The 19,127-nt window shown below is 31.5% G+C and overlaps 2 protein-coding genes across 2 annotated transcripts; one reads left to right on the forward strand and one right to left on the reverse strand.

The window, feature by feature from the left end:
* Window positions 1–1,318: 1,318 nt before the first annotated feature.
* Window positions 1,319–6,968, reverse strand: LOC134726897 (peptidoglycan-recognition protein SC2-like). Its single transcript, XM_063591300.1, has 4 exons — window positions 6,704–6,968; window positions 5,792–5,920; window positions 2,296–2,496; window positions 1,319–1,766 (listed from the first exon to the last, which is right to left on the reverse strand). The coding sequence occupies exons 1-4, from the start codon at window positions 6,927–6,929 to the stop codon at window positions 1,441–1,443; spliced, it is 882 nt and encodes a 293-aa protein (XP_063447370.1). The 5' UTR covers window positions 6,930–6,968; the 3' UTR covers window positions 1,319–1,440.
* Window positions 6,969–9,629: 2,661 nt separating this feature from the next.
* On the forward strand, window positions 9,630–17,957 carry LOC134726248 (uncharacterized). Its single transcript, XM_063590649.1, has 2 exons — window positions 9,630–9,954; window positions 17,473–17,957. The coding sequence occupies exons 1-2, from the start codon at window positions 9,630–9,632 to the stop codon at window positions 17,955–17,957; spliced, it is 810 nt and encodes a 269-aa protein (XP_063446719.1).
* The last annotated feature ends 1,170 nt before the right edge of the window (window positions 17,958–19,127 follow it).

Raw genomic sequence — 19,127 nt, forward strand, 5'->3', positions numbered from 1 at the left:
AAATAACATGTATTGTGAGCGATGTCAAACGTACATCTCCTGTAGGACTGTTTATTCTTTTCATGTGAACGTTTAATATAAATAATATTCAAGGCGAGTTTTAAACATCAGCGATTATCAATAACTTGACTGGAGTTGTACAAAATGTATCGTTTGGAAATGTTATACATGCATGGACACTTGTATCTCAAACCTTCATTTCTTGTTAGATTATATAACATATCAATGATTTAGTTAAGCAATGTCTAAAGAGCTAGTGCCAATCGATTGTTTTAACAGGAATTATGTTATATTTTTGTGGTAAATGCAATGAATGCTACACTGTGTCTCATACCTTCCATTCCTGTTGATTTTTTATGATTTTTTTGTCAAACGTTTATATCATTAACGTTTTGAACAAGTTTGATCAACATGGAATTTCATATGTGTGTTGAAATATTTCCACTAAGAAATAAAAGTTATATGGAAAAGTACATATCTGGTAGGACTGAAATAATATTGCAGTTATTGCCCTTTGATCGATACACGGGATAATTGACATTATATAAAAGCACCAAACAAAAGCCAAGAAACAGTTCTTATAAATTTTCCTTTGTAAGTTTTGAGTCTGAGGATGATTCATTATAATTATTATATATTCATTCTTATATAAAACATTCATTTGAAAAAAATAAACAGTCCTAACGAAATTTAAATTGGACATTGCTTACAATTCATGTTATTTGGGGCACCAAAAACTTTAAAATAAAATATTTTCGGCTGCCATTCTGATTGGTATAGAGGTATTGTCATTGATTAAATTGAACAACTTCAATTGATATTTTATGTGTGTCTTTCTATGTTGTGATGTTGCACTATTGTTGCGGGTAAGGGTGGATGTTGGTACCTAGTAAAACGTTTAAAACCCGCTGCATTTGTTTGCACCTGTTGTAAGTTAGGAATATGATGTTCAATAGTTGTCGATTATTGATAAGGATTCATAAGTGTTTCTCGATTCTCGTTTTCTATATATATTATACTGTTGGTTTTACCATTTGAATGGTTTTACAGTAGTCATTTTAGAGCCATTTATAAAGGACCGAAGCAAGGCAATTTGTTTAATAATATGAAACATTTAATTGACACATATTTATTGGAAACAAAGCCTACACTATTAAAGTTCGTGTTCACCAAAAGGAGTGATATACACAATGTAACAGATATATACAGTCATGTTTACGAAACCATAAGATATTCAAGAGGGTGTGGATAGATAGGGTTTTTAATTTATCAGTTTTCCATAACTGAAAAGCCACCAATATCATCTCTATAAAAAAAATTCTGCTCCCATTTTCCAGCATTTAACTCCCCTCCCCCTTTCCCCTTTTATATAGAAATATTTTCGATTTTGACAAAATCATCCACACCATCATCTCCAAAAAGTAACAAACTAAGTTGGACTTATGGATCATGATGATATTGAGGCCATGATTTGATAATATCGTACAATTTATCACCTGGGCAGTCTGTGGCTTTTGTATCGCGATGTCCATACAATTTGTACGAGGTGGATATCTTGCCATTATTTATTCCACACTGAAGCAATGCCTTGGCTGCATTTAAAGCAACGGTGTAAGGTTCCACTGTCATGAAATTTCCAATGAATGATATACCAAATCCAACGCTATTATAACCCTCTGTATGAGCTCCTACACGACCCCAGCCTCTTCCCTCGTATATTTTTCCATCTTCTCCAACTAAGAAACTGTATCCAACGTCAGCATACCCTGTAAAATGATATAAACGAGAAATTTCTGTTATTATAAATTATATCTAGCTTTAAAAAGTTTCCTTATTTTGAATTCTCTTCGTGAGTGACTAGTTTCCTTTTTGTGTTGTGTAGACTTCCTTCTTATAACTGCCAATCTAAGAGAATTCGAATTCTTAATTGTTTGTTAAACTGCATTTTGTATGACGTCCTCTTGACGTCTTGTAGGAATACGTGGCCTTATCTGCATGCATTTTTAGAACGAAATATTCTATAACAAAAGTCGTATAATAAAATTTGTTTAGCATCGGATGTTACATGTTTGAAAAATTAATCATGGTCTATAGCAAATTATGAGTCATTTGATTTTTCACAACAATTATCAAAATAACATAAACGGTTCTAATTCGTCTGAAATATATGCACATTTCCACACTCAATGTCTCTGCAATGATGTTTGAGACCATCCTATTGTAAATTCAAAGCTTATTAAAAAGATGAAGATCTATAAACCAAAAAGGACAAAAATTAATAAGTATTAAAGTTACCTCTATTATCCATGTGGTAGTTTTGTATTTGTTTCATTCTTGAGATACATTCAGAGAAAGATGAACATGGATTCGTTACGGTGTGATGAATGAACATCTTAGGGACTGGTATTCTAATTATAGAACTGCTTTTAGTTCTCCTGGCTCCCCAACTATCACGGGAGATAATCGTCACACCACTACAATCATTTGTATCTTTTTCTAAAACATAATGAAAAAAATCATTACACTTTTCATTTTATATATTACGATAAACTAGGAATACAAGTCTTTGAAAATAAATACAATTGTTTTAAATCTAGTAAAACCAGTCACTCTTGATCCCCATTTTTTTTTATGCCACATTTATGGGCATTATGTTTTCTGGTCTGTGCGTCCGTTCGTCGAATCGTTCGTCCGTGCGTCCCGCTTTAGGTTAAAGTATTTGGTCGAGTTAGTTTTTGATGAAGTTTGAGGCAAATGAACTTGAATCTTGGTACACATGTACCCTATGATATGATCTTTCTACTTTTAATGCAAAATTCCCCAACCCATTTTTCACGGTCAGCTGAACATAGAAAATGATAGTGCGGACGGGACCTCCGTGTACTGGGGACACATTCTTGTTATTAAATAAAATACTTGTATTTACGGAATGCTGCAATAAGGTTATTCACCGACTCAGAATACAATTGAGGTTATATTTTCAAAAGTGTTCTCTAAAGAGCAATGATTGGTAAATGATTTAAGCAAACGAAATTTTCCCACATCATTTTTAGTTTTGAGGACCAACATATACAAACAGTTACATTATTCCTAATTTTCGGGATTCTGAAACGGCCAATTCGCAATCAAACAATTACATTTGCAAGTTCGAATGGAATCACGATTCTGACAAGAGCTCCGTATGAATAACTAAGGTCTCTAGAATACCAGAATTACAAAGCCCGGATATCGATTCAATCTCGAAAAACACTACACACATTCAAGGTTCCTATAAATAAACTCATTACTACCCAAAGTATTACTTGTATTTAATCGAATAAACTTTGTCCAGAATAAGGAAGCTACATTGCAGATATCTTTAAGCATACCAGAAAATTAAATAATAAAAATACCGAAGTCCAAGGATAGTTCTATACGGAAAGACACTTAAAAGCTCACATACATCGACCTAATAATGGAACACAACTGTCATATTTCAGTCTTTGAACAGACATGTCCTTATGACACAATAGGAATTAGTAAACAAAAATGGGTATAGCAGTCAACGTTGTGTTTTAATCTCAATCACTAAAACAAATAGAACAACTATGTCAACAAAGAAAAACGAAATGGCATGTAAACTCTCTATTATAGACAAAGCACAGAGGCCAAAATATAATATGTTAACCATATCACTATAACATGATGGCGGAATTTATAAAAACCGAGCCATGGCAAAAGAATATTTCCAAAAATGGAATAAACCAAGGATGAAACATATGTTATGTCAGTATCTTTTTGTTTTCATTTGTCCTTGAAATTGAACTGTATCAAAGGAAAAATATGAAACTTTATTTCATATTCCTAGATATGTACTGATTTTTTCAAATTTGATCTTTTCTAAATTCAGCCTTCGATAGCATGTCGCAAACCTCTTTGGAACAGCTTCTGCATACACAGGATATTATTTAACACGATTCTTAGACATTTCAGTTCAAATTATGATATTAGGTTGCTAACATACATATTTGTACCCCCGTTGTACTGGTGTTTTCTATGTGATAAGCTGTCTAGCTTTACAGAGCGTTAGTTTTTTTCCAGTTAGAAAGCATGTACTATAAATAACGTTGTGCACCTTTATTGTAACATTGTCTTAAGAATACAAACCCCTCTCCATGGGCGATTGGAAAATGAATATACTTACGGTTGGTACTGTTCCGAACGGCAGTAAAACCCTTGCCAAAATTTTGCGGAATTTATGTATACGCAGGCACGTCTTATCAGAATAGGACAATAAATACCATTCAGGGAGATGGATTTATAAAAGAGCACTGCTTTTGTTTCCTAATCCCAATAATTGAATATTTTGTATATTTCATGTTTATGTCAGTCTTTACCCTTGTAGCTATATATATAACGATTTCTTTAATAAAATATGTTTACATTTATACCATTCATCATTTCGAGAGAGTACTACCCTGTTTTGCCATTTATTAACCATTGCAACAACTCTTTAAGGGGTCCATAGATAAACAGTTCCTATGTTGAACTAATGCTCCTATCCAATATTCTTTATTCTCGTTTTTCAGTTATATTCCATTTAACCTTCGCGGTGTACATGCTGACCCTTTATTCTAGGACCATTTATAATGTTTATTGCATGTATTGTTAACTGAACATTTATGAAATATCTAACGTTAAAATGTACACAAACATCATTAAAAAAAAGTCATCCATCACAATACCAAAACGGTGTATGTTAAACATGAGTTATCAAGTCGGGTAAACCCCGAATTGTCCCATTAATTATTTACCTTTCAACATGAGCTCATGTAAAAGAGGGATGAAAGATACCAGAGGGACAGTCAAACTCATAGATTGAAAAAAAAATCATAACGCCATGGTTAAAAAAAATGACAAACAGACAAATCATAGCACAGAACACACAACATAGAAATCTAAAGAATAAGCAACACGAACCCCGCCATAAACTAAGGGTGGTTTAAGGTGCTCCGGGAGGGTAAGCAGATCCTGATCCACATGTGGCACCCGTCGTGTTGCTTATTTGATTACATATTCTGTAAATAGTCTAATTCGGTAGGTCACATTCGTGAAAAGGGAAGTTTATTGCAGTTACGACATACGGAACATATCCGATATCAAATGTGAAACGGTTATTATATAACGGTCGGCCATCTCTTGATAGTGTCCGTAAAGTTAACGAACTAATTATTTGAACCTCACCATTTGGAACTCTGGGTTTAATAGCTTCCTTGTGAGTAACAATCTTCTATCAAAGAAATATGGTAGGAAATACGAGCCCGTGACTATCGTATCAATTGGGAGATATATACTCCGTAATATGCAGTGAAGAATGACTCTTTTAGAACAGTCTTTGCAGACATTCGTTTTAAATGATGTTTTTGCTCTGTTTTGAATAAGAACCTTTTAAAAAGACTATAATAAATTGACAGTACTGAAAAATCAGAAAAAAATAAAATGGTAATGACCTGGTTTTACGAATAGGAGCAATGAATAATTTGACGGGAAGTGATTCTCGCTAGATTTTCCATAAATCTATCCTTTTCTTTAAATCAGAAAGAAAATTACCAAGGACTTGCAAGATTTTTAAAAATGACTTTCAAAACTGTTCGTCAGAAAATTTTAAAGGAAAAGTAGGGGTTAGCGGGCAATATTTGTTTATTCCTTTAAATGAGTGAAACTAGAGAGTTTCTTACATAAATCCTAAAGTCAATTATAAAGAGTAACAAACATCCACATTCAATTTTTTGTACTTCAAAATGTTAATTACCTTCTGCGCTAGTTGTACAACATCGATTGTTAGCGCCACCAGAACACTTTCCAGAATAATATGAACCACCACATTTGCCATTGTCATCTTGACAAACTCCACCAATATCTGTACACCTCTGATCGCCTTCTAAATATTCATATTTTAATAAATTTGGATTATATATTGATAGATAAGGTTTTATTTTCCCCGTAAGTGTACATTTGTTGAAGGGGTAACTTCAAGACTTTATTTTACGAATGATTTAATATGAACACTAATTGAGGATAACACATGAACGTTTTTGTTTTTAAATTTATCAAAATAGTTTAATAAAAAAAAAACTGCATATGTTGTGAAAGCAAATCAGTTTTTTTTTTGGTTTTTTTTGACTGAAATGTCTCTTTTTATTCAATAAATGGCTGAATCAAAGCGTGAATAAAATATTTGACAGAATGCGTATTAACAGAGCACGCCATTTCATGTTAAATAAAAACAACAAGCAATACATTTTGTAATCATAATGGAAGATATAGAATAGTTATCAAAAGTACCAGGATTATAATTTCATACGCCAGACGCGTGTTTCGTCTACAAAAGACTCATCAGTGACGCTCAGATCAAAATATTTCAAAAAGCCAAATACATACAAAGTTGAAGAGCATTGAGGACCCAGTAATATTATTGCCACATTAAACATGTTAAAGATCTCAACATTAAATTATTTTCATAATTTAAATAATAATCTATCCATTTGTTATCAAATACTAGAATTTGAAAACATGTTTTACAATTATAATTTGTTCAATACCGGTATAATGAAATCATATAGCTTTTAATTTCTGTGTCATTTTGTTCTCTGATAGAGAGTTGTCTCATTGGCAATCACATCTTATTTTTATCTTATCTTTATATGTATCTGTTTCATACTACCTCCTGTACTTCCACCACTACTTCCGGAGCCGCTATTAGACCCTCCACTTTCGCTATCTGATTCCCCACTTCCGCTATTTGAACCTCCACTTCCGCTATTTGAACCACCACTTCCACTACTTCTACTGCCACCGCCTCCACTCCTCACACACATATCTATAGATCCCGTGTATATTCCAAGAAAAATGATTATTAATAAAAGCATACATGGATTTCTTAAAACCATGTTGCTTAGTCAAATGTCGAATACCTACTAAACAGTTAAAGGCACTTCACCTTTTTAAAAAAATTGTATTTATAAACATTATTTACACACGTCAAAAATATGATACCATACAAAATCATTGAGGCATATGTCGTTTATTGACTTGATTTTATTTGTTTAGCAAATATTTTTTGATCGTTACGTGTGCAATGGTATACAGATCTGATGAGGAAGTTGATATCTTGATTTTCCTTACGTTAAGGAACTATATGACATGGCATTTTATCAACACTTTGTCGCAAATCAAATTGTTTAAACCTTACAACGCATTAAGATTAGGGTTAAGGTAAATAAAATTTCGGACCAATGCATATTGCGCAACAAAATCGGTATTATATATCTTTTTTTCTTTAAATTGAATTTATATTCTTATTAACATATATATATATATATATATATATATTATGTATATGTAACACGTTTAGTAGCCGACAAGTTACTAAATCATTTTGTTTAAATGTAGTTTTATGATTAGATATAATTGTGTTTTCAAAAATCAACATATCAGTCGATTTCTTTACAATATTACGTGATTTTTAAATACATTTTTTTTTTAAAATACGAAATCAAATTTTTAAGGGTTCCAGTCAAATTTGTATTTTGACAAAGATTTTAACAAACTTTAACAGAAGACATACGATATCTAAATAAAGTAGACTTATAACTTTTAAAAATGTATTCACTGTATACGTTGTATAAAATAATAACGATATAGTTATGTGTAGTACAAAAGAACAATACAACACAAAAGACACTATTCATTTAAAAAAATGTTGATTTAAAATTCCTGTTTTTTTAATTTTTATATTGCAAATCTGCATTCATGCGGAACAAAGTTTATATAAAATTTTAAGTGTAATATATTAAATAACTTCCTGATTGAGAATACACAAGAACTAATTATAAAGTCTTTGCTAATGTGCTTTGTCTTCATGTTTTTTTTTTGTGCTTCTTTGTTACATATTCGTTTCTTTTATAGTTATTAAGATTATAACACAATATTGCCTGCTTTACCCCTTTTGTTGACATTTTTTTCTATTATATCTCATTGTTTTGTTGTCAATATAATGAAATTGGATGCAACTGTCATACAAGTGAGATGTTTAGCTACTTATAAAACCAAGTTTATTTTAACATTTTCTACATAAGAAAAAGGATTGAATCAAGTCAGGAATATGACAGATGTAATCCATTCGTTCGCTGTGTTTGAACCTACTAATGGAATTGTGGGAATTCAAACAATAGTTCGATATTATTACTATCATTGGATTTTTCTTTCAGATATTCATATTATTCTTTCAAACTAACTGCTTTCTATTCCAATTGAAAATCAACAAAGAACATGATCAAATGAGTTATGTATATAGAGTCATGTTTGAATATACTTAAGTATGAAAGGTTTTTTTTCACCAATTAAAAAATAATTCCTTCATGTCATGATCCATGCTCATTTAAACATGGATAAGCACTATATTTGTCGATATTTTACACTGAGAGTGGGCGAGGTGTAACATATTGTCAAAATATCATGTCTGGATATTTTAGAATGAGCATAGAGCATGTCATGGATGAATTATTTCGATTCTAATAGGACAAATAAAAAAAATCACCGGTCGAAGCGGAGAGCACTATTGTCGTCTGATTGTTAATTTTTTGCTAATCTCGCCCTATAAGCCATTTGAGTATTCACCATGGCTTAATGACTGCAGTCGTTATGTGTTGTCATAGTAAACTTTATACGAAAAAAAGTCTCCTTTTTTATATTTTTGTCATTTAAACAATATATGTTGTAATGTGTTTGGTGTTCGGTGTGAGCAAATGCTCCGTAATAAAGACCGTACTACGGCTTATAATGGTTTACATTTTACAAATTTTGACTTGAAGGAAGAATTCTATCATTGGCACATATACCACATGTTTTTTTTTATATCTATTGATGATTAATTTTTGAAAAGCATGATAGTATATCACATGAAATGTTAAAAAAATCTGCTTACAAGGAAGAAAGCATGCTCTCATTAACTCCGAATATGTAGTAGAAACATGTTTTGCTTTTTATAATTTTGAATGAATAACCTTCTTTCGTCAATTCGGAAATGTTGTCACAATAGTCTGTAACAGAACTGTCACAATCTTCTTTCAGGTAGGAAAGTATCCAAATCTTTTCTGTCAGACACTGTTTAAAAAGAGTCAAGACAACTGTTCTTTACAAACAAACATGAAAAACAGATCAATTTGAATATCTATCGTTTAAACAGTACAAACGAAACCCTTTGCTCCCTTTAAATTTTGCTTTTTAGTAAGTTCCAGTTTGCCAGTTTTAGATGATTTTTTTCTCGAATTTTGCTGCATCAATGAATCTGCTGACACCTTACTTGCTCTTGAAATTTTACAGTTTTCTATACCCTAGATATTTACGAAATGATGTAGTACCTATCCAGTAATAAGTCTACAGTTTATTGTTTGTTCTGATTCCATGAAATTATAAAATGTATGCAAATGTTTGAATTGTAATATTGATATCATTTAACATTAAAACAATAGGATCGATCAAGTATTATTACATAAAAGTATTGACATCAAAAGTCACGCATTAAAGCTGGGCTCATATTACAGTTGACGTGGAACACCAAGAAGGATAATCTAAAACCGCCTGAGACAATGAAAGCACATTTTTTTGTTTTTCCTTTTCTTCTTTTCCTTGTCAAATCAAAGGAAATTCAAGGATTTAGTGATGGAGAAGATAAAGGAGTAAATACTACATTTACTTGGTTCATATCACAAGGATTGACTCAACTTGGAACACAGCTGAATAAACTTCAGACAATGACTAATGATGAACAAGTAAGGCTAGGTAAAGTAGAAGAAAATGTAGCAAATCTCAAGACGAAAATTGAAGATAGAATCAGTCAGGCAAACCGTGTAATTCTTTCTGGAATGCAATCAGATATACAGAAGTTAAAGAAACGGAGTGAAAAAGACAAGGGTATTTTATTTCTTTTATTTTTTTATTTTTTTTTGGGGGGGGGGGACATGTAAATGTAAATTAATTGAAAACCAGTGACCCTAAGTGTACAGATAAGTTATAATTGCCTGCTATCTATTCATAGTTCATCTGTCAATTGCTTCCAAATTCAGTTAAAGTAACAAGTGTGAAAGCAATGATATCCGTAATAGTATCAAACAAATAACTGTTACAGTAGTATTACTTGGTTTATTTCACTTGACTGGGCGGGATTTAACTAGTTCACTTATTTAAGACTAGTCCGTATATAGACAAGTGTTTCGGGATAAACTTAACAATGAAGTGTCCAGTTATTCGCTCATATCAAGCAAAAAAAACCAAGTACAAAGTTGAGGAGCACTGAGGATCTAAGATTCCAAAACGTTGTGCCAAATATGGTTAAGGTAATATATGCATGGGATAAGAAAATCCATAGTTCTTCGATAAATTCAAAGTTTTGTTAACAGAAAATTTATGTAAACACCGAAGTGATGACAACTGGGCTGGTGATACCTTCGGGGAAGAAACGTCCACCAGCAGTGGCATCGACCCAGTGGTGTAAATAGTTATCAACGGTATTAGGATTATAATTTAGTACGCCAGACGCGCGTTTCGTCTACATAAGACTCATCAGTGACGCTCATATCAAAATATTTATGAAGCGTTCGGTACTTTTGTATATTTCCCTTTTTTATAAATCTAGCGCGTTTGACGCTTTATGTGAGTATTGTTCATAGGAACGTGTCAAACATAACATTTTATAGTAAATGGCATACACTGTAAAAAAGGGGTGAAAGATATCAGACGGATATTCTAACTCATAAGTCTAAAAACTACTGAGAATGCTATTGCTAAAAAATAAAAAATAAAAACAGACAAACAATGGCACACAAAACATAACATAAAAAACTAAAATTAGGAGTTCTTGAATGCATAAACACTTGATGCTTATCAACAGGATTGTGACTAGCAGAATTGGGATAAGTGCATGTAATTGAAATCACCGATATATGTAATAAAAATGTTATGATCTTTTAAAACCACTTGGTCAACGCAACTGCTTTTGGAGGTTTAGTAATTCGAAGGTATCGCACACGTGCTTACACGAAATATCATACTTTTCGGTTTTTTTTATCTATTTATAAGAACTTAAAATATTTAAAACACTGTGGTTCATTCCACCAGAAAAAGGTTGACTTAACCATATCTAGCACAAGTTTTCCGACTTTTCGATTATTTATGTTCAGCATTTGATTAGACTTTCAAACTGCTTTTATTCGAGCACCACTTATTGTTTGTATGAAGACGAAACGAGTAAATAATTGTTAATTAGACTACTTACCGGATTTGTTATCACATAAGCAACACGACGGGTGCCACATGTGAAGCAGGATCTGCCTACCCTTCAGGAGCACCTAAATCACCCCTCGGTTTTGGTGGGGTTCGTGTTGTTTATTCTTTAGAATCTATGTTGTGTCATGTGAAGTATTGTTTGTCTGTTTGTCTTTTTTCATTTTTAGCCATGGCGTTGTCAGTTTATTTTAGATTTATGAGTTTGACTGTCCCTAAAAATTTGGTATCTTTCGTCCCTCTTTAATTGAAGAACCCAACTTTTAGACTTTTATCTTTGACGTGTGTTTAAACAACGTATATTATAAAAGCTTTTGACACAACTCCTTCAAAATTGCAAAAAAATCACGTTTCAAGAATAAAACTAACATAAAAACAGATAAGATAAACTATTTTTATTTCAATTAAAGGGCCTACGAAAGGCAAAGTAATTTATTGCAATGATTTTGATAATTGACACAATATTTGGATATAAATCATATATAAATATGAATATATTCATCTCAATTTTAAGATGTTAAACCATAGCCAGATCAGAGCCACAAACATATTAAGTAAAAACGCAAACCAATTATTTCTAATAGAAACAAGCAAATATTATCAACGGGTTTATTAAAAACTATCTGTACATTATTGATACCTTTATCATATATAATCAGTTTATATCTATTTGTTTTACCTAGACGAAATATCTACCCGAAACTATCTGTAAAGAAGAATTCAAACAAACTACAGCAATGTACAACGAAGTCACAACAACAGGAAGAGGATATATCCAAAATGAGAATAACAGCGAATAAAAACTTTAAAAGCATACAACAACGAACGGGTGAGTTACGAAAAAACAGAAACGTACAGAACATAGAACATATATGTACATGTATATGTAAACTTTTTTTATTAAGGTATGTTCAACTATTGTTCTTACATCTATCCCAACGATCGTTTGCAAAAAAACTAATTGGATTATGGTTCTTTGTCTATATTAAGACATATTGACAAAAAATCACGTTTTATGCAATACATTATAGCTCAGAATCTAGTTAACTGAAACTTTGCTTTTAATTCGTATCGCTTTAAGCTGTTACATCATGACAAATCCATAAAATAGAGGCTAAGAAAACTGAAACTCTCATGAATTGAGAAATTGTATAATTGTTTATGAACCAACTCTCCTTCACAATCTAAATAACGGAGATGTTAGCAAAAACTATATGTTATACAAAATTAGTCTTGGTTCATATAAAAAGATGAAGATTTTAAAGGGACGATCGAAAGTCATAAGTAAAAAAAGGCTGTCAAATAATTATTTTTAGATACATGTACATCTCATATAAAAAAAATTCTGTAAAATTTCTTTTTGTTCAAAACATTGGAACGGCACGAAAAAAAACACAACTTATTAAACCTCTTTAAATTAACATCTACCCTATTTAAATTTATTCAGATTGGTCCACTTAATCTGAAGTGGAAGAATAAAAAAACATAAATTTAAAAAATATAAGTTTGCCATGATACTAGGTTAAAATTGATAAAAATGGGTAAATCATCCCATTTAGATTCTTCTAAATGTCTGTTGCAAAAAAGAAGAGCACCACCATATAAACCAAAATATCAGATTTACAATATCAGGATCCAGGTCAAATAATATACTTTAACATAGTGAATACTATTTGTTTTACACGGAACCAATTACATCCAATGGGGTAGATCAACCTGCACCAGTTCAAATGCAAAACTAGTATATAGTGGTAATTTTTTTTTTAAATGCAATAAAATGGTTGAAAAATAACAATATCTAGTACTTTTTTCTACATGTTTGTAAATAGCATTTTATTATATACATTCAATAAATATTTTATTTTTTTTATTTGGTATTTGTTTTCTATTTGCATCAAAATCTTGATTAAAAAGATATGTTCCTAAATTTCTCTAAAAATAGATATATATTTTATCTAATCACAATTAGGTTAAGATAAATATGAATTCAAACCGGCGCTTATATAACAATTGATCGCTTTTTTTCAAATGTAGTGAATCATCTGACAAAGTAGTGAGAAATCATCGTTTTCTTATCTATTTCTTCATATGTTAAAGGTTTTGTTGGTGGATCGTCATGAAAATATCAGTACGCACATTTAAGAAATGAAAACCAATTGTTTTATGAAATAATGGTACAACCTCTAATATTTATAAGTATACATAAATACAATGAATTATATTCTGTAAACTTTGTTGCTTTATTTTATTCATTTCCATGGTTTCCTCAGTTTAGAAAAAAAATCATTTAAAAAATATTTATATGTTATCGATTCATGTACAATCTAGTCTCTTTTCAGAATTGTCAAAACAATCTGTCATAGAACTGTCAGAGTCTTATTTAAGGGAGAATTGTCTATAATAGAACTATCCGAAAGAAGAGCGAACGCAACCAGTGGGTCATTAAAAATCATAGATCGAAAATAAACTGACAACGCCATGGGAAAAAAAGAAAAAGACAATTGACAAATAATAGTACACAAGACACAACATAGAAAACTAAAGACTAAGCAACTTTATTGTTTTGATTTATTACACATATAAGTCCCTGTTTGATTTGTTACACATATAAGTCCCTGTTTGCATTTTCGTATCCTCCTTTTTTAATCATGTTGCAGAAATGAATCTTCTGACACGGAAAACAATTCTGATTCAGATTGTATTATTTCTACAAGCATGCTATATAAACGTGTGTCTTTACAGTCCATTTCTGAGATAATCTAATAAACCCTAGAAATTAACACAAAAATATGCATATTGGTGTAATACCACCAATGACTTTCCCTTATTAGTCTTTGCTAAATTTGCACTCAAAAATTTGTGCAGAATTTATCGGTATTTCAAAATTAATATAGAAATACTTGAAATGAGTAAAGTTTTATACTGTCCAGTACTATAGAAAAAATATCACATAACATTTCATTGCATATAAGAAAATAACCATCACTGGAAATTTCCCTCCTTATTTAACCAGTGTACAAAATTTAGTAACCATGTAAGCTCAAGTTTCCAAAATATTATAAAGAATCTCAGATAAAAAAAAATGGTGCTATGAAATACCCTAGACATATGTTTATGACACATAAAATGATTTACTACAATAAAATATAGAATTAATTACCTACAACTGTCAAATTCATGGGATTATTTTTTGGACCTTTTTTCGTATACAACCGGATGTGACGTACCATGATTTGGTGGTATTACTCCTATAGATTTAGCTTTGTTCATTAAATTTCTTTTAGTTCTTACAAAGTTTGATGGATAAGTTAGGACTAATGTTCGATACCATTTTTTTCTACAATCGTGCTCTATAAAATTCTACATGTACATGTACAAAAAATGTATATCAATGACATAGTCTTTCACAGAAACGTCCACTTTTGTATTTTATTTGGTTCGGATTCTATGGCAACGTATATGTTAAGCACGCATTTGAATTGTAAATCAGTATTACATTAAACATCAAAACAATATACGCACTAAGACCGATCGAATACTATCTACATACAAGTATTGACATCAAATGTCACGCAATAAAGCTGGGCTCATATGACAGTCGACGTGGAATAACAAGAACGATAATCTATTACCACTTGCAAGAATGCGAGGTAATTTTTTCCTAATTGGTTGTCTTGTTTACTTTGAAAAATCAAAGGAATCTCAAGGGTCCAGCGATTTGTCAAATAAAGGATCGACTTCTCCATTTACGTGGTTCATATTACAACGGTTGACTCAGATTGGGACACAACTGAGTCAAATTCAGACAATGCAGCATGATAAACAAGGCAGGCTTAGCAAAGTGGAGGAATATGTATCAAACCTCAAGACGAAAATTGAAGATAGAAGCAATCAGGAATATCGTGTTGTTCTTGCCAGAATAGAGTCAGATTTGCAGAAGTTAATAAAACAGAGTGTAAAAGACAAAGGTAATATGTTTGGTTTATCTATGATTAATTTCCTGTACACATTGTAAAATTGTACACGATTGAATCTTCAAAATTTTAAGGCAGAAAGGAAAATATTGTGTTTATTTTATGAAATATCTATATAATATTAAACAATTGGCACATCTAGTAGCTTAAATAGCACGACGATTAATGCATATTTTTTAAGGGCATACGATACAGTAGAGATCCCTCGTTGATTTTTTCTTGAAATTTTGATAGAAGGTCAATTTCAATGTGTACTTGTTCAGCATGTGCCGTCTTTCCTTGTTATACAGTACTCTCTTCTGTGTCTATCACCATTTCTTCAATTTTGTCATGCAAAATTGTATTTGATTTTTTTTGTACATCTCAAGTATTTCCTTTAATCGTCAATACTGCAAAGGTTTAGAAAATTCTATCCGAGGATACATTTGGGAATGATCATCTGTGATAGGTAATATGTCTTAGTTACACCTCCAACTAAGTTATGAATTATGTTTAAAAACGTCCTTTCAGTTAACAGTTAAGTCATTTTCTATTATTGTGTACTATTCACTACTATTTGAGCATGTTTTCTATTTCGCGCATGTTCACTATAAACTAGTGATAGAGCATTCGCGTCAATATTGTTAATTTGCCACTAAGTGTAGGACGAATGATGATCATTAAATTTCGTGAAGGAATACTACATGTATTTCTCTGTGGTTTACGTTTGTGTTATCTTGCCTCCTTGTTGTTGTATTTTAAAATCTTCAAATCTCATGAATTCAAAAATTTGTCCATCTCTCAACAAACAACGCGTTCAAACAAATACTGCTCCAGTTTTCAATTATAAAGGTTCTGTATTAGACATTCCGAATGCCTTTATTCAAGCACCACTGATTATTCGTTAACATGTATGAGTACGAAACGCGCGTCTTACCTTCACAATTATTAGACTGGTGTGTAAATAGCAATTATCATAAATCCGCCGAAATAGCAAATCGAACACATAACAAAATCAAAACTACCAAACAAACATGATTAATTTTTAACGGTTTGTTTTAAATAGCAGAAATATCTTCCCTGAAATTGTCTTTAAAGAAGAATGCAAAACAACTACAGCAACAGAAAGGGGAGAGCGCAAAAATGAAATTAAAAGTGAATAAGAACTGTAACAGCCTAAAACAACAAACGGGTGAGTTACAAAAATAACAGAAACGAACGGTACGTAGAATGGTGTTTTTGTACATTCAACTACTACTCTTTCCAGTTAACATGTAGCCCAACATTCTCTCACAAAAAAAACATATTTATGCTACGATACTTTGAAAAATAACGACATACTAAAAACAATTGAATTGAAATGCAATACATTTTAACTTACTAGAATCAAATGAGCTGAAACACGGCATTTTATTTTTTATCGAGACTAAAAGTTATATGATACTTGGACAAAGAATCAAACTATGCACTGCCGTGTGTTGGTGTATATCATATTTGTTTTTCGTTTATTATTAAATCAGGCCTTTAGCTTTTTCGATTGAATTGTTTTATTTTTGTCATTTCGAGGACTATAATTAATGGGTTTACACAATATTGAAGGCCGAATGGTACATGTGTCATTTGGTCTCTTGTGGAGATGGTGTCATTTTCAACCATACCGAATCTATTTATTTCTATATTAACGACGGAACAATTGCACCACTGATCTAGGATGTCATATTGATATAAATTAACAATATCCTGTTTGTTTAAAAATAGCGGTGTTGTCTAAGGTCAAATACAATGTTCTGACATAATGAGTATTTATTTTAGACGGAACCAATTACATCCAATGGGGTAGGATGAACTGCACCAGTTCGAAAGCAAAAGTAATGTATAGTGGTAAGGTTGAACTGAAATATATATGAGAAATAAAAAGTTTAAACAGTATCAACGTTTTTTTCTGAATATAAATATGTTTGCAAAGTTAAAGACACTGAAAAATATTTTTTATTGAATAACTAAATTTGTCGCTTCAAGCTTTTATTCAATTGATTACATCGAACTGGTAAGACCGGAAAAAACGTAAACATCAGTATATTAAGATAAATATAAATGAACGGTTTTTTTATATCAGTGTAGTGTAAATAATCTTATAGAATATCTTCTACAGCAGTGAATGATTTATATAATCTTATTTTTTCTTCATTTATTGAAGGTTTTGTTGGCGGGTCGTCATACTCAGGTAGTGGTCCTACTAATAATCTATGTGTTCCAAATGAACCGCAGTGGGGTATTTATGATAACAAAGTGAATGACAGTCCCTTTATCGGTGCTGCTTTGTTCGATCACTGGGACATTGATATTAAGAATACTTTGTTTGATAAGAAATACAGTTATTATGCCATCCAATGTGCAGTTTGTGATTTGACACAGGCATCGTCAACAGTGATGATACCTGGACGTAAAACATGCTATGATAATTGGAGAATGGAATACACAGGATATTTAATGGCTAGTCATCCTTCTCATACTGATTTGGAATATATCTGTGTTGATGGAAACCCTGACCATATCAAGAAGATTCCTAGCTGGTCAAACAAATCTCTGTTGTTATCTGTATATTCCAAATGTAACGGAGCTACCCCTTGTCCGCCATATGTTGAAGGCAGGGAAATGACATGTGTAGTATGTTCCAAATAAAACAAATTAATGCCAATTGTATAATCCATTATTGTATAGACGTCATTCCTCAAACTTGTTTGAGGAAAAGCTTGCATGGAATAAGAACTTTTACACTACAGTTTTCAATTCTACCAAAAAATAAATTCCCGCAAACTCATTCACCATAATGTATTACATATTACTTGCACTAAACATGTTTATTCTCCCCATACAATTTTATTTGTTTTATATTGTTGTTCACTTCAACAATTTATACTAAAATAAATTTGTTATATTCCCATTTCGTTTATAATAACTTGTCTTATTAAGTTAAACATTTAAGTGTATAAGTCAGTCTTGTTGAATAAAGGCAGCAGTAGAATACCGCTGCTCAAAAGTCATATATCGATTGAGAGAAAACAAATCCAGAGTACAAACTAAGACCGAGGGAAACAAATCAACTATGCAAGGAAGACAAAGAAGTGCAACAAAAACAACCAAACACAATGCAAATTATATGAAAATGATAACTATAAACAACTGTCATATTCCTAACTTGGTACAGGACATTTTCAGAAAAAAATGTGAGTTGAACCTGGAATTCTGGCTCAACAGACAGCCGTTTTATAGCAATGTTAAATATATCGCTAAAATGACAACAGAACATAACAGGAATACAGTACATGTAAAAAAAAATTTGTAAGGGTTCCACGGAACCCAGTGTCTCGCCTACTTTTGCTGTTAATCACACACTCAACAAAAATGATGAAAAAAATCAATAAAATTATTCCTCTTGATACTATCTTTTGATTGTCAAAAGCTTCTGTCCAAGTTTGGTGAAAATCCAGGCTAGTTTAAGAATCTTAAAAAGGTTTTAAAAACTTTAACTGCAGACTGTATGTAATGTAAACTGGAAGAAAAATTAAGTCCATTTATAAGAAGATACAGGAAAAATTGAATTTTATTTTTACAAAATTTACTTCTGGATACTATCTTCTGATCATAAACAAGCTTCTGGCCAAGTTTGGTAGAAATCCAGGATATATCAAGAAAGTTATTAAAATTTCAAAAACTTTAACCACAGAGTGAATATTTGTTGACGCCGCCGACGACGCCGACGCCGACGGAATGTAGGATCGCTATGTCTCGCTTTTTCGACTAAAGTCGAAGGCTCGACAAAAAACACTACAGACAGAAAAAATACACAAA

Source organism: Mytilus trossulus, chromosome 7 (assembly GCF_036588685.1).
Source record: "Mytilus trossulus isolate FHL-02 chromosome 7, PNRI_Mtr1.1.1.hap1, whole genome shotgun sequence".
NCBI lineage: Eukaryota > Metazoa > Mollusca > Bivalvia > Mytilida > Mytilidae > Mytilus > Mytilus trossulus.

What these genes read in the sequence shown, in the direction of transcription:
- LOC134726248 (XM_063590649.1), top strand. Translation starts at nt 9,630, where the DNA reads ATGAAAGCACATTTTTTTGTTTTTCCTTTTCTTCTTTTCCTTGTCAAA. An exon ending in ACGGAGTGAAAAAGACAAGG is followed by an intron (nt 9,955 to 17,472) that starts GTATTTTATTTC and finishes CATTTATTGAAG; the next exon opens with GTTTTGTTGGCGGGTCGTCA.
- LOC134726897 (XM_063591300.1), bottom strand. Translation starts at nt 6,929, where the DNA reads ATGGTTTTAAGAAATCCATGTATGCTTTTATTAATAATCATTTTTCTT. An exon ending in TAGTGGTGGAAGTACAGGAG is followed by an intron (nt 5,921 to 6,703) that starts GTAGTATGAAAC and finishes ATGAATATTTAG; the next exon opens with AAGGCGATCAGAGGTGTACA. An exon ending in CTACCACATGGATAATAGAG is followed by an intron (nt 1,767 to 2,295) that starts GTAACTTTAATA and finishes ATCATTTTACAG; the next exon opens with GGTATGCTGACGTTGGATAC.